Below are 14,725 nucleotides of genomic sequence, written 5' to 3' on the forward strand. Positions count from 1 at the left end.
TTCAGTAAAAATTTTACTTTTTCCTATTTTTAGGAATTGATTAAATTACCTTTTTCAAAGTGAAATTTATTTCTTATTTCAAAATTTAAAACAGGCTCATTATAGAACAATCAGAAAACAGACAAGCAAAATGAACCTTGTATTAGTCGGCTCAGGTTGCAAGTAATAAAATACCATAGACTGAGTGCTTAACAGAAGTTTGTTTTTTCACAGTTCTGGAGGCTGGAAATCCAAGATCAAGGAGCAGACAGGGTTGGTTTTTGGTGAGGCCTCTGTTCTTGGCTTGCAGATGACCACTTTCTCACTGTGTCCTCACATGGCCTTTCCTTTCTGCACACCAGTCCTGGTGTCTGTTCCTATAGGACTCCAGTCCCATTGGGTTAGGGCCCCACTCTTATGGCCTCATTTAACCTTAATTGCCTCCTTGAAGGCCCTGTCTCCAAACACAGTCACACTGGGGCTTAGGGCTTCAACATATGAATTTTGAGGGGACACAATTCAGTCCATAACAAACATTAAAACCTCCTAATATCTTTTTTATTTTAAATTGCATGTAACTTTTATATATTTATTTATTTTTTATAAATTTGTTTATTTATTTCTGGCTGCGTTGGGTCTTGGTTGCTGCATGCGAGCTCTCTCTAGTTGCAGCGAGTGGGGGCTACTCTTTGTTGCGGTGCGTGGGATTCTCATTGTGGTGGCTTCTCGTTTCAGAGCACGGCCTCTAGGCACATGGGCTCAGTAGTTGTGGTTTGCGGGCTCTAGAGCTCAGGCTCAGTAGTTGTGGCTCATGGGCTTAGTTGTTCCGCAGCATGTGGGATCTTCCCAGACCAGGGCTTGAACCTGTGTCCCCTGCATTGGCAGGAGGATTCCTAACCACTGCACCACCAGGGAACCCCCTCATAATATCCTTAATAATACCAATTCTCTGTTGTTGACATTTGGGTTTTCTTTTCGCTGTTAAAACTTTGAACATATATCTCTGTGCATATGCCTGATTATTTCTTCAGGATGAAGTCCTAGAAGTGGAACTGCTGGGTCACAGAGGTGCAAAAGTTTTTAAAGCTTTAAAATTGCCAACAGCCTGCGGAAAGGCTGTATCAATTACAAACAGCAGTGTATGTATGCGTCCCCACTTCTCCATACCCCTAGCAACTCTGGACATTTTTAGTTTTTGGCTAATTTGATAGTTGGGGGTATAAAGACACCTCGGTTATGTAAAACCAGCATTTCATGCTTCAGCCGCCTCAGGCTGCCTGAAGGGGTTGGGAGAAGCTAACTGAAGAAATGCAGCCGTGTCTGGGTATCCTCAGTCGGACAACTAGGTAAATTACAGCAGGGAGTCAAGAGAACGGGAAGGGCAATCTGCAAAGGAAGGGAATTTTTAAAGTTCCTTTATGGGGTGTGGCAGTTGTTACAGGGAGGTTTCAAAGTTTTAAACTTTAAGCCGGTACGTCACTCCAGATTAGCTGAAATTACTTTCACAAGGGAAAAAGACATCTCCCAACCACTCCACGAGGTTATGCTCTCGACCCCTCTGTGCCACCAGTTGCTGCGCTTGCAGTCCCTGGGTAGCTAGCAACCGCGGAGCGGGAGGACCCCGGCGTACACCGCGCGGTCCCACAATGCCCTGCTTGCGCCACACTGAGGGCGGAGAGAAAAGACCACTGCCGGGGTAGGGATCCAAGGAGAGCTCCAAGAGGTGCGCATGCGCACTGATCCCCGCGGGCCCTAGCAACCAGAGCAGTGACAGTAGCAACCGCCGGAATGGTGAGTACCCTCCAGGCCTCGTAGCCAAAGCTGAGAGAAGATTGGAAGTGGAAAAGGGTAACTGGAGGGTTGAGGATGGCGGAGGTCCTCAAACAGCGGAAGGGAGCCGGTAGCGGATGCTGGCTCGGTAGATTCTGAGGCCTAAGGCGAAAGAGAAGCCCTGGCACCGGGTGGTGTGGGGCTGATTGGAGGTTGGGTTAATCTCTGCCAGAGACTCTGGCAGAGAAAAGGGAGGGCAAAGAGCAGAGGGCAAAAAGCAAAGAGCGGAGTAGAGTGGGAAAGGTGATGGAAGGGGGAGTGTGAATAAGGATATCTTTTTACATGGGAGTAATCCGCCCCCCCCGCCCCGGCGAGATAGAGGGGGGGGTTGGTTACGAGAGGAATGTGTATAACACTGATTGCCGCAGTATTTGTAACCTGTGATACGCCCAGGTTGCCCTCTGAATGACTGTCAGTTCAGTTATTAGTAACATTGTAACATTATAAAACCCTCTCTAACACAGCATATTAGGGTAGTGTTTCTCAAATTTCAGTATGCATGAGTATGATTTTGGCCTAAGTTGGAGTGCAGATTATGAATGTTTAATTAATTGGGGGGGGATTCAGGAATGTGCATTTCAAATGATTCTAAAATTGGAGGGCTCCCACAACACTTTGAGAAATACTGCTGTCTTAGACTTGAAATCTGTCGGCGGGCTATCTAATCAAAGCTCTTTATGAAGTAATGGTTTTACCTAGTGATGCTCCTCAACTCCTACGTAAAGTGAGCACTCTCTTGCTTACATACTTGGTAGATCCAACTAGTAGTTGAAAAAGGGATGTTGTTGGTTAGTTACAGACCCAGCCAAAGCTATTTAGCAAAGTATGTGATTGTCCTGCCTGATGGAAATTTTTTTTTGATGTTGGGGGTAGGAGTTTATTAATTTATTTATTATTAGTTTTGCTGTGTTGGGTCTTCATTTCTGTGCGAGGGCTTTCTCTAGTTGTGGCAAGCGGGAGCCACTCTTCATCGCAGTGCGCGGGCGTCTCACTATCGCAGCCTCTCTTGTTGCGGAGCACAGGCTCCAGACACGCAGGCTCAGTAGTTGTGGCTAATGGGCCTAGTTGCTCCGCGGCATGTGGGATCCTCCCAGACCGGGGCTCGAACCCGTGTCCCCTGCATTAGCAGGCAGATTCTCAACCACTGCGCCACCAGGGAAGCCCCTGATGGAAATATTTATAAAGAATAAGTTTAACTAGTTTTCTTCTTTTTGTGATTTCATTGCTATATAGCTGGGCAGAAATTGAGTCCAAGAAATTAAAATGATGAGGAAATCATGCCTGACCTCAACCACGAGATTAAATGCTACTCTTTTTTTTAAAAAAATAAATTTATTTGTTTTATGTCTTTTCTCTAGTTGTGGGGAGCGGGAGCTTTCTCTTCCTTACGGTGTGCAGGCTTCTCATTGCGGTGGCTTCTCTTGTTGTGAAACACAGGCTCTAGGCGCGCAGGCTTCAGTAGTTGTGGCTCGCCGGCTCTAGAGTGCAGACTCAGTAGTTGTGGCTTGCGGGCTCTAGAGTGCAGGCTCAGTAGTTGTGGCGCATGGGCTTAGTTGCTCCGCGGCATGTGGGATCTTCCCGGACCAGGGCTCAAACCCATGTCCCCTGCATTGGCAGGCGGCTTCTGTGCCACCAGGGAAGTCCCTAAATCCTACTCTTTTAAACGCAGTTTTCCCCTCTGCCTTCCTTACTTTATTCCACAGGCATTTAGCTGAAAACCAAGGAAAGTAAAAAATTCTTGAACCTAAATTTATATTTAGGTGAAGAAATGACTAGCCCTAAATAATTCTGAAAGTATGAAACATGAGAATTATTGAAAATCTTCAAATAGAGAGTCACAACTAGTAATTAGATGAAGCTAGCTGAGGCTGCAAACTCGTAGTTCTGGGGCCCTCTAGAAATACAGTCCCACATAGTTTTTTTTTTCTTTTTTGGCTGTGTTGGGTCTTCGTTTCTGTGCAAGGGCTTTCTCTAGTTGCGGCAAGCGGGGGCCACTCTTCATCGCGGTGCGCGGGCCTCTCACTATCGTGACCTCTCTTGTTGCGGAGCACAGGCTCCAGACACACAGGCTCAGTAGTTGTGGCTCACAGGCCTAGTTGCTCCGCAGCATGTGGGATCTTCCCAGACCAGGGCTCGAACCCGTGTCCCCTGCATTGGCAGGCAGGTTCTCAACCACTGCACCTCCAGGGAAGCCCCCACACATAGTTTTTTAACTTAAAAAATTAGCTTACAGTGTCTTAAAAATGATCATATTTTACATCAAAACGCAGATTTCTGGCTTCTCTGAAAAATCAGAAATACCATATTTCACTATCAGACACATCTTTTTTCATATTTTTGTACTACTGAAATATGATGGTGTGATGTAATTGGCAGCATCTTGTCTTTCTTAATGGTACATAAAATAAGGGTGTTACTTTCAATTAATAGAGTTTTCATATTTGGAGAAATGTGATATTAGGGTAACTCTTGTCCCAAGTCCACCTGCCAACAGTTTTCTAGAACCAAGTAGAGGTTATCCTCTTTACATGGCCAGCTTTACACATTAATGATGTCTATTGGTCCTTTAGGCATTTCAGGTTTTGACTCCCGCTATCTGTAGGGGAACTAGTGACCTTATGAACCAATTTATAGACAACTAGATTGCTTCCAACTTGTAAGTGTTCTTATAGGTGTCTTTTTTTGGACCCATGCAAGGATTTCTCTGGGAAGTATACCCAGGAATGACACTGCGAGGTCCTAGAGTCTATGCATACTTAATTTCTCTAGGCACTGTCAGATTGGTTTCCAGAATGGCTATACTAGTTCTTACTTACTTCAGTAATGCATGAGAGTTCTATTTCTCTACATTCTCACTAACTTTCCAACTTTTGCCAATTTGAGGATGTATTTTAGTATCCTATTGTTTTACTCTGCATTTCTCTGATTTTCATTGAGTTCAAATACCTCACTATTAGTCATCTGGCTTTCAGTTTCTGTGAATTTTCTGTTTACATTTTTTACCAACTTTTGCCTCTTTTGGTTGTTTGGTTTTGAATTTTAGGAGTTCCTTGTATATTCTAGATAGTAGTCCTTTGTTGTTTTTACATTGAAAATATCATCTCTTAATTTTTCTAACTTGTCAACAGAGTTCTTCATTTGCTATACTCTATCTGTTCTAGTATTTGTTAGTTTATTCTATTGTGTTTTCTACACAGATGATCATCTGCACATAGTGTTTTATTTCCTCCTTTGATCATTCCAATTTGTACTTCTTTTTATTGTAATATTGATAAAGATCTGTTGTACTATGTTAAACAGTAGCAGTGATAGTAGATAGGCATCCTTGATGTGTTTGGGATCTTAGAGAGAATATTTTTTCTTTTTTATTGAAGTATAGTTGATTTACAATGTTGTGTTTTCTGGTGTACAGCAAAGTGATTCAGTTATACATATTTAAATATATATATTCTTTTCCATTATAGCTTATTAGAAAATATTGAATATAGTTCCCTGTGCTCTACAGTAGGTTCTTGTTGTTTATCTGTTTTATATGTAGTAGTATGTATATGTTACTCCCAAATTCCTAATTTATTCCTCCTTCCACCTTTCCCCTTTGGTAACCATAAGTTTGTTTTCTATGTCTGTGAGTCTGCCTCTGTTTTGTAAATAAGTTCATTTGTATCATTTTTTTAGATTCTACATATAAGTGATATCATATGATATTTGTCTTTCTCTCTCTGGCTTACTTCACTTATTATGATAATCTCTAGGTCCATCCATGTTGCTGCAAATGGCACTATTTCTTGTTTATGGCTGAGTAGTATTCCATTGTATATATGTACCACATCTTCTTTATCCATTCATCTGTCATTGGGCATTTAGGTTGCTTCCATGTTTTGGCTATTGTAAATAGTGCTGCAATGAACATTGGGGTGCATGTATCTTTTCAAATTATGTTTTTTTCTGGATTTATGCCCAGGAGTGGGATTGCTGCATCATATGGTAACTCTATTTTTAGTTTTTTAAGGAACTTCCATACTGTTTTCCATACTGGCTGCACCAATTTACATTCTCACCAACAGTGTAGGAGGGTTCTCTTTTCTCCACACCCTCTCCAGGATTTATTATTTGTAGAGTTAAAAAAATTTTTTTATTGGAGTATAGTTGATTTACAATGTTGTGTTAGTTTCAGATGTACAGCAAAGTGAATCAGTGTAGACTTTTTTTTCTTTTTTGGTCGCCACATTTGGCATGCGGGATCTTCCCTGACCAGGGATCGAACCTGCCTCTTGCACTGGGAGTGTGGAGTCTTAACCACTGGACTTTCAGGGAAGTCCCAATGTAGACTTTTTAGTGATGGCTGTTCTGACCAGGGTGAGGTGATACCTCATTGTAGTTTTGATTTGCATTTTTCTAATAATTAATGATGTTGAGCATCTTTCATGTTTTTATAGGCCATCTGCATGTCTTCTTTGGAGAAATGTCTGTTTAGGTCTTCTGCCCATTTTTTTTTTTTTTTGCGGTACGTGGGCCTCTCACTGTTGTGGTCTCTCCCGTTGCAGAGCACAGGCTCCGGACATGCAGGCTCAGTGGCCATGGCTCACGGGCTTAGCCGCTCCGCGGCATGTGGGATCTTCCCAGACCAGGGCACGAACCCGTGTCCCCTGCATCAGCAGGTGGACTCTCAACCACTGTGCCACCAGGGAAGCCCCTGCCCATTATTTGATTGTGTTGTTTGGGTTTTTTGGTTTGTTTGTTTTGTTTTGTTTTGTTTGTTACTGTGTTGTATGAGCTATTTGTGTATTTTGGAAGTTAGCCCTTGTCAGTCACATCGTTTACAAATATTTTCTCCCAGCCCATAGATTGTCTTTTCATTTTATTTATGGTTTCCTTTGCTGTGCAAAGCTTTTAAGTTTGATTAGGTTCCTTTTGTTTATTTTTGCTTTCATTTCTATTGCCTTGGGAGACTGACCTAAGAAAACATTGCTATAATTCATGTCAGAGAATGTTTTGCCTATGTTCTCTTCTAGGAGTTTGAGAATGCTTTTCATGTTACATTCCCAGTTTGGCCCACGTTGACCACGTTTTTTAAAATAAACCCTCCATACACATATACACACATCCTGATACTCTTTACCAAGCTCAGCTTTTTCTTTTTCCTTAGTAATTGTCACCTTCTAATATACTATATGATTTATATCTATTTATTTATTATATTATTTACCATCTGTCTCCTGCCAGTAGATGTAAATTCCATGAAGGCAGGGATCTTTGTTTTGTTCACTGATATATCCTCAGCAAGTGAAAGAACGTTTGGTACATAGGAGGTAATCAATAAATATTTGCTGAAATGAATGAATTGCTCCCTTAACTGTGGTGTTTGTTGAAGCTTTTTAAATTTTTTAAATTAATTTATTTTATTTATTTATTTTTGGCTGCATTGGGTCTTCATTGCTGCGCGTGGGCTTTCTCTAGTTGCAGTGAGCAGGGGCTACTCTTCGTTGAGGTGCGCAGGCTTCTCATTGCGGTGGCTTCTCTTGTGGAGCACAGGCTCTAAGCACGCAGGCTTCAGTAGTTGTGGCTCATGGGCTCAGTAGTTGTGGCTCGCAGGCTCTAGAGCGCAGGTTCGGTAGTTGTGGCACACGGGCTTAGTTGCTCTGCAGCATGTAGGATCTTCCCGGACCAGGGTTCAAACCCATGTCCCCTGCATTGGCAGGCGGACTCCCAACCACCGCACCACCAGGGAAGCCCCTGTTGAAGCTTTTTGATGTGTAGCTTTTATCAAGTAAGAAATTTCACTTTAACCCTTAGTTGAGAGCTTTTAATATCAGCTGTAGAACTTTATCAACTGCTCTTTCTGCACTTACTGAAATAAATGTGATTTTCCCCCTTTAATCCATTAATAAATGATTTATATTTATAGACTTTTCTGTTGTTAAACAATCCTTATGATCCTGGCATAAGCCATTTTTGATCATGATCATTATACACCATTGGCTTTGGAGATCTAATGTTGTATCTAGGATTTTCAAATCTGTTTTGAAAAGTAAAGAGGGCTCCTTATCTGGTTATGGCATCAAGGTTATTCTGGCCTCGTAAAATAAGTTGGAAACTTTCCCTCTTTTTTCTGATTTCTGAAACACCTTATATAACAAGGAATATCTGTTCCCTGAAAGCTTGGTAGAACTTGTAATTTATCTAGGCTTGGGGTATTAGGGGAGGAAGGTGAGGGTAAATCTCTGATTATCTTTTTTTTTTTTTTTTTTGCGGTATGCAGGCCTCTCACTGTTGTGGCCTCTCCCGTTGCGGAGCACAGGCTCCGGACACGCAGGCTCAGTGGCCATGGCTCACGGGCCCAGCCGCTCCGCGGCATGTGGGATCTTCCCGGACCGGGGCACAAACCCATGTCCCCTGCATTGGCAGGAGGACTCTCAACCACTGCGCCACCAGGGAAGCCCTGATTATCTTTTTAGTGTTTTAAATAGTAATTAGTCTATTCAAATTTTCTGATTCTTCTTGTGAGTTTTGGCACTTTTGTTTTTTCTAGAAATGCATACTTTGTCTAGGTTTTCAAACTTATTACCATATATTTGCTTATAATATTTTATTCTTAAAATCTCTGTGATGGGAATTCCTTGGTGGCACAGGGGTTAAGAATCCGCCTGCCAATGCAGGGGACCCAGGTTTGAGCCCTGGTCTGAGAAGATCCCACATGCTGCGAAGCAACTAAGCCTGTGCGCCACAACTACTGAGCCTGTGCTCTAGAGCCCGCGAGCCACAACTATTGAGCCCACATGCCACAACTACTGAAGCCCGCGTGCCTAGAGCCCATGCTCCACAACAAGAGAAGCCACCACAATGAGAAGCCCGCACACTGCAATGATGTGTAGCCCCCGCTCGCCACAACTAGAGAAAACCCGCGTGCAGCAATGAAGACCCAATGCAGTCAAAAATAAATAAATAAATAAAATCTCTGTGATATCTGTGTTACTTCCCCTTATTTATTCTATATTTTAAATTTGTATATCTCTCTTTTTAGCTCAGTTGAGCTTGCCCGAGACTTCAGAACCCACTTTTAGTTTTGTTAATCTTTTTTCCTCTCATTCTGTTTTTCATTGATTTCTTCCTTTGTATCTCCTTCTGCCTTCATGATGTACCTTTTCAAACATTTTGAATGCTTAACTTATTTGTTTTCCATCTCTTGTTCTCTCTTATATTTTTAAAATTTATTTTATTCAAGTACAGTTGATTTACAATGTTGTGTTTACTTCTGCCATACAGCAAAGTGATTCAGTTATATATATGTGTGTGTATATATATATACATTCTTTTTCATATTCTTTTCCATTATGGGTTATCACAGGGTATTGAATATAGTTCCCTGTTCTTATTTTTATTTTATTTTATTTATTTATTTTTGGCTGCGTTGGGTCTTCATTGCTGTGTGCAGGCTTTCTCTAGTTGCGGCGAGTAGGGGCTACTCTTTGTTGTGCTGCACAGACTTCTTATTGCGGTGGCTTCTCTTGTTGCGGTGCATGGGCTCTAGGCACGCAGGCTTCAGTAGTTGTGGCCCGCGGGCTCTAGAGCACAGGCTCAGTAGTTGTGGAGCATGGGCTCAGTTGCTCCCCAGCATGTGGGATCTTCCTGGACCAGGGCTCGAACTCGTGTCCCCTGCATTGGCACGTGGATTCTTAACCACTGCGCCACCAGGGAAGTCCCTCTCATTTTTAAATTAATGTATTTGAAGCATAAGTTTGCTTTTAATTGTTATATTCCTCAAATATTGACATTCTTTGTCTTTAATTTTATTATTTTACTTAAATTTATAATTTTATTTTTAACTCAAGTGTTATTTATTAGTGTATCTTTATTTCATAGACATAATTCCTTTTGTTATTGTTTAGGGCTCTCTCTTTTTTTTTAATGAGCTCCAGCAATGAGTCAAAGAATGTCTTCCTTTTCTTACCTTTAAAATTTTTAATATCATATAAATTGAATCTAAGATACTATTGATTATAAGGTGCGACATTATTTTTAGTTCTACTAAGAAAGAAAAATAAGAAGTTAGAATTAAACTATGGCATAATTTCCTATCACTTAGAATTTTTATTTTGTACTTATTGACAGTTATTTTTAAATGTATTTAGGCATATAGATTTTTATCATATGTTATCCTTTGATAAACATAAAAATGCATATAGTATGTGTATTAAATAAGAAGGTTAATTTTTAAAACTTAATTAATTAATTTATTTTTGGCTGCGTTGGGTCTTCGTTGCTGTGTGTGGGCTTTCTAGTTGCGGCGAGCAGGGACTACTCTTTATTGCGGTACGCGGGCTTCTCATTGCAGTGGCCTCCCTTGTTGTGGAGCACGGGCTCTAGGTGCGTGGGCTTCAGTAGTTGTGGCTCGCAGGTTTTAGAGCGCAGGCTCAGTAGTTGTGGCACACAGGCTTAGTTGCTCCGCGGCATGTGGGATCTTCCCGGATCAGGGCTCAAACCCGTTTCCCTTGCATTGGCAGGTGGATTCTTAACCACTGCACTACTAAGGAAGTCCAAGATGGTTAGTATTTTTCTAAAACTACATCAGTGATACCTGGCTGCAGCAATTATAAATTGTTCCTGGTTGTAAGATGTATCCAAATTTCAAAGATATTAAAATATAAAAGAAGATATAAATCTTAGAATCAATGAAATAAGATATATTTTAATATCAGTGTTGAAAGCTATATGTTTTTTGTAAACCAAGTGGGAGTGAAGTATCTGACATTACATCACGATTTCCTTAATTTCTCTGAGAGATATTTAAATGAGTATTTCTGATTTCAGGAAATTAAAACACTCTCTTTGCATATAAAGTCTCAAAAAAAGAAGTTAATCTTTTTAACGGTAGATGCCAGGGCTAATAATTATTGCATGAAAATTGAGTCAACAAATCACACCAATAAAGACAGCTTTGTTTTTTCTTCTCTTTTTAAGGCAAAAGCAACAACAATCAAAGAAGCCCTAGCCAGATGGGTGAGTTCATAAGTTTTTACTTCTTCTAGAAACTACATAAAGAGAATTTTTTGATAATTATTTAAATATGACCATTCAATACAAGGGATCTTTGTGGTATTGGAACTGTTTAGCTATCTTGATGGTGTTAGTGGATACATGAGCCTACACAGGTGATAAAATTGTATAGAACTTAATACACACATGCAAACACATTCACACTCGTATGTACAAGTGAGTACAAATAAAATTGGGAAAATCTGATTAAAATCAGTGGATTGCATCAATATCAATATCCTGGTTGTGATATTATACTATAGTTTTGAAAAATGTTACCATTGGGGGAAACTGGGCAAAGTGTATAAGGGATCTCTCTGTATTATTTTTTATAACTGCACATGAATTTTCAAGTGTCTCAATAAAAATTTCAATTAAAAAAATCTGACCGGGCTTCCCTGGTGGCGCAATGGTTGAGAGTCCGCCTGCCGATGCAGGGGACACGGGTTCATGCCCCGGTTCGGGAAGATCCCACATGCCGCGGAGCGGCTGCGCCCGTGAGCCATGGCCGCTGAGCCTGCGCGTCTGGAGCCTGTGCTCCGCAACAGGAGAGGCCACAACAGTGAGAGGCCCGCGTACCGCAAAAAAAAAAAAAAAAAAAAATTAAAAGTAGATCTACCATGTGATCCAGCAGTCCCACTTCTGCATATATGTCTGAAGGAAATGAAATCACTATCTCAAAGAGATACCTGTATCCCCATGTTCATTGCAGCATTATTCACAATAGCCAAGACATGAAAACAACCTAAATGCCCATCAGTGGATGAATGGATGAAGAAAATGTATATTTGTATACAATGGAATATTATTCAGCCATAAAAAGAAGGAAATCCTGCCATTTGCGACATGGAAGGACCTTGGGTGCGTTATGCTAAATGACATAAGTCAGGTAGCTAAAGACAAATACTGTATGATCTCACTTACATGTGGAATCTAAAAAAGCTGAACTCATAAAAAAAGATTAGAATGGTGATGGCCAGAGTTGAGTGGAGGAAATGGGGAGAAGTTGGTCAAAGGGTATAAACTTCCAGTTATAAGATCAATAAGTTCTGGGGATCTAATGTACAGCATATTTAATAATACTGTATTATGTACTTGAAAGTTGCTAAGAGAGTAGATTTTTTTAAAAAATAAATTTATTTATTTTTGGCTGAGTCAGGTCTTTGTTGCTGCACGCCAGCTTTTTCTAGTTGCAGCCAGCGGGGGCTACTCTTCATTGTGGTGTGCTGGTTTCTCATTGCGGTGGCTTCTCTTGCTGTGGAGCATGGGCTCTAGCCGTGTGGGCTTCAGTAGTTGTGGCATGTGGGCTCAGTAGTTGTGGCTTGTGGGCTCTAGAGCACAGGCTAAGTAGTTGTGGCACATGGGCTTAGTTGCTTAGTTGCTCCACGACATGTGGGATCTTCCCGGACCAGGGCTCGGACCCATGTCCCCTGCATTGACAGGCAGATTCTTAACCACTGTGTCACCAGGGAAGTCTGGAGAGTAGATCGTAAATGTTCTCAGCACACAAAAAAATTATTATATGAGGTGCTGGATGTGTTAACTAACCTTTTTCTGGTAATCATTTTGCAATGTATATATGTATCAAAGCATCCCATGATATACCTTAAACATAAACAATGTTATATGTCAGTTATATCTCAATAAATCTGTAAAAAATAGTGATCATTTTGTAATGTATAGAAATATTGGATCACTATGTTGTACACTGGGAATTAACATAGTATTATAGGTCAATTATATTTCAACAAACAAACAAATTCATAGAAAAAGGCATCAGATTTGTGGTAACCAGAGCTAAGGAGTAGGGGTAGGGGGAATTGGATGAAGATGGTCAATAGGTACAGGCTTCCAGTTACAAGGTAAATAAGTACTAGGGATGTAATGTACAACATGATTAATATAATTAACACTGCTGTATGTTATATATGAAAGTTCAGAGAGTAAATCCTGAGTTCTCATCACAAGGAAAAATTTTTTTCTTTTTCTTTTATTTTGTATCTGTATGAGATGATGGATGTTCACTAAACTTATTGTGGTAATCATTTCATGATTTTGTAAGTCAAATTGTTATGCTGTATATATTAAACTTATTCAGTGCTATATATCATTATATCTGGAAAAAATACATAATACATACACAAAATACATTTTTAAAAGCATATAGTAATATTAGGAAACTGCATTGTAAAAAATGCATTAAATATAAACAAATATTTTGAATATAACATTCTATAAAGTTTGAACAGTTGTATTTCAGCATTATAGATAGAATTTCCATAGAGTATAGAGATGGCTCCTCAATTGCTATGCCCAGTGATAACATATTTGACTATGTTATCAGTTGTTTTTTTGTATAATAATGTATCTTTTGCTTTTGTAGCTGGGCTTTAAATAAAAACTCTTTCAAGAAACTTGGTGTCTAGGGAAAATAGACAAAAGGGTAGGATAATGAAATATTTGAATTTTTGTTTTAGTGCTTATAAAATTCTTTGTACTCTAATTACATTAAAAAAATTTTTTCTGCTTAGTGAAAGATCTGTTTTGTTTAATAAAAAAGTGTGGAGTAGGCTTAGTATTAGATTTGATTTCCTTCAATCAGATTTTAGGATTTTATTTTATTTATTTATAATAACAAGTGGTTGGTTTTTTGGTTTGGTTTGTAGGTTCTATTTCTAGATTACATTATGGCCATAAATCTTTGACTTTAAGATTATTTGAAGACATTATGCTCATTCTTGCACTCATTAACCCAACATTTATTAAGGATCTACTTGGTGTCAGTCTCTCATCTCCTAACCTATAAATACATGGCACAAAAAAAATACTGAGTGAATGTGTATTAGATCTCTTTCAACTGATTATATATTTTCTGTTATTGATGTGTTGTGATTTGATTTTTTAAATACAAGCTTCTTTTGTGTCTAATATCAGGTTATAGAAAATATAGGAAAGCAAGAAAATGGTCCCTGAGCTGTAGGATCTTCTTGTTTTGTTGGAGAGAGAGAGCTAACTCTAAGTATTGAGGTACTTAGAAACTATTATTAGGCAGCATATACTGGTAATTAAAATTTAAACTGCATACTTAGTACTGAAATTAAACTCTAGGGTAGAATTTAGTAGTAAATTATTGTAGAGCAAATAAATTTGACCTCAGCTCTGTCATAAAGAGAAAATCTTCCCAAATTCTTGGTATTTGGTGGTTCTAGCTCTGACTAAATTGTATGTAGGAACAGAAAGATGAGATGACAGAAAGAGTTGATCTTATAGGTCTGAATCTGACACTTAGGAAAAGTTTGTTTAGGGACAAGGAATTCTTCCCAGGAAAATGTTTTTGTTGTTGTGTTTTGTTTATTAATTGATAGGCTCTAAAAGGATTTTTTAAATTACGGAAATAAAAGTTATTTTCTTTCCTCCTCTTTTCCATTTGGTTGAGACCTAACAGTGAATTATCTGAATCAGCCATGTATAAGGCTAGTTATCAAGTTCAGTAAGTAAATGTTGTCAATAAGTAAACTGTCAGGAATGTACAGAATTATTGAATTTTAATAATTGTTTTGAAATAAACATTGAAAAGCCTTGAGAAATTTTGGCCTTTTTTAGTTCCACATTTGGATTATTTTCTTCCAAATTAATTTTTAACATAGGAAGAGAAAACCAGTCAGAAGCCATCCGAAGCCAGAGAGATAAAGCTGTATGCCCAGATTCCCCCTATAGAGAAGATGGATGCGTCCTTGTCCATGCTTGTTAATTGCGAGTAAGTTCTCTTGTCTTTTTTCGTCCTTTCTAGTATTGCTGTTAAGTTTCACTTCCTTTTCTAAATACACAAACTAGAAAAATATATTTATTTTCTTGATCTTCATTTCCCTTCCTTCCTTCCTTC

General features: G+C 39.4%; 1 protein-coding gene across 4 annotated transcripts in view; it reads left to right on the forward strand.

The window, feature by feature from the left end:
* Positions 1-1,685: 1,685 nt before the first annotated feature.
* DNAL1 (dynein axonemal light chain 1) overlaps positions 1,686-14,725 on the forward strand; it is a 42,864-nt gene continuing 29,824 nt past the window's right edge. The window contains exons 1-4 of one of the 4 annotated variants that reach the window (XM_060295030.1): positions 1,721-1,770; positions 10,311-10,351; positions 10,768-10,806; positions 14,490-14,599. In XM_060295030.1, the coding sequence (XP_060151013.1) occupies positions 10,349-10,351; positions 10,768-10,806; positions 14,490-14,599 (152 nt within the window). In that variant the 5' untranslated portion in view covers positions 1,721-1,770; positions 10,311-10,348. Of the gene's footprint in view, positions 1,771-10,258; positions 10,352-10,767; positions 10,807-11,554; positions 11,704-14,489; positions 14,600-14,725 lie in introns of those variants that run through there. The other 3 variants (XM_030831654.2, XM_030831655.2, XM_060295031.1) reach the window with 3 other exon arrangements.

The sequence above is a fragment of the Globicephala melas genome, chromosome 2 (genome assembly GCF_963455315.2).
Source record: "Globicephala melas chromosome 2, mGloMel1.2, whole genome shotgun sequence".
Lineage (NCBI taxonomy): Eukaryota > Metazoa > Chordata > Mammalia > Artiodactyla > Delphinidae > Globicephala > Globicephala melas.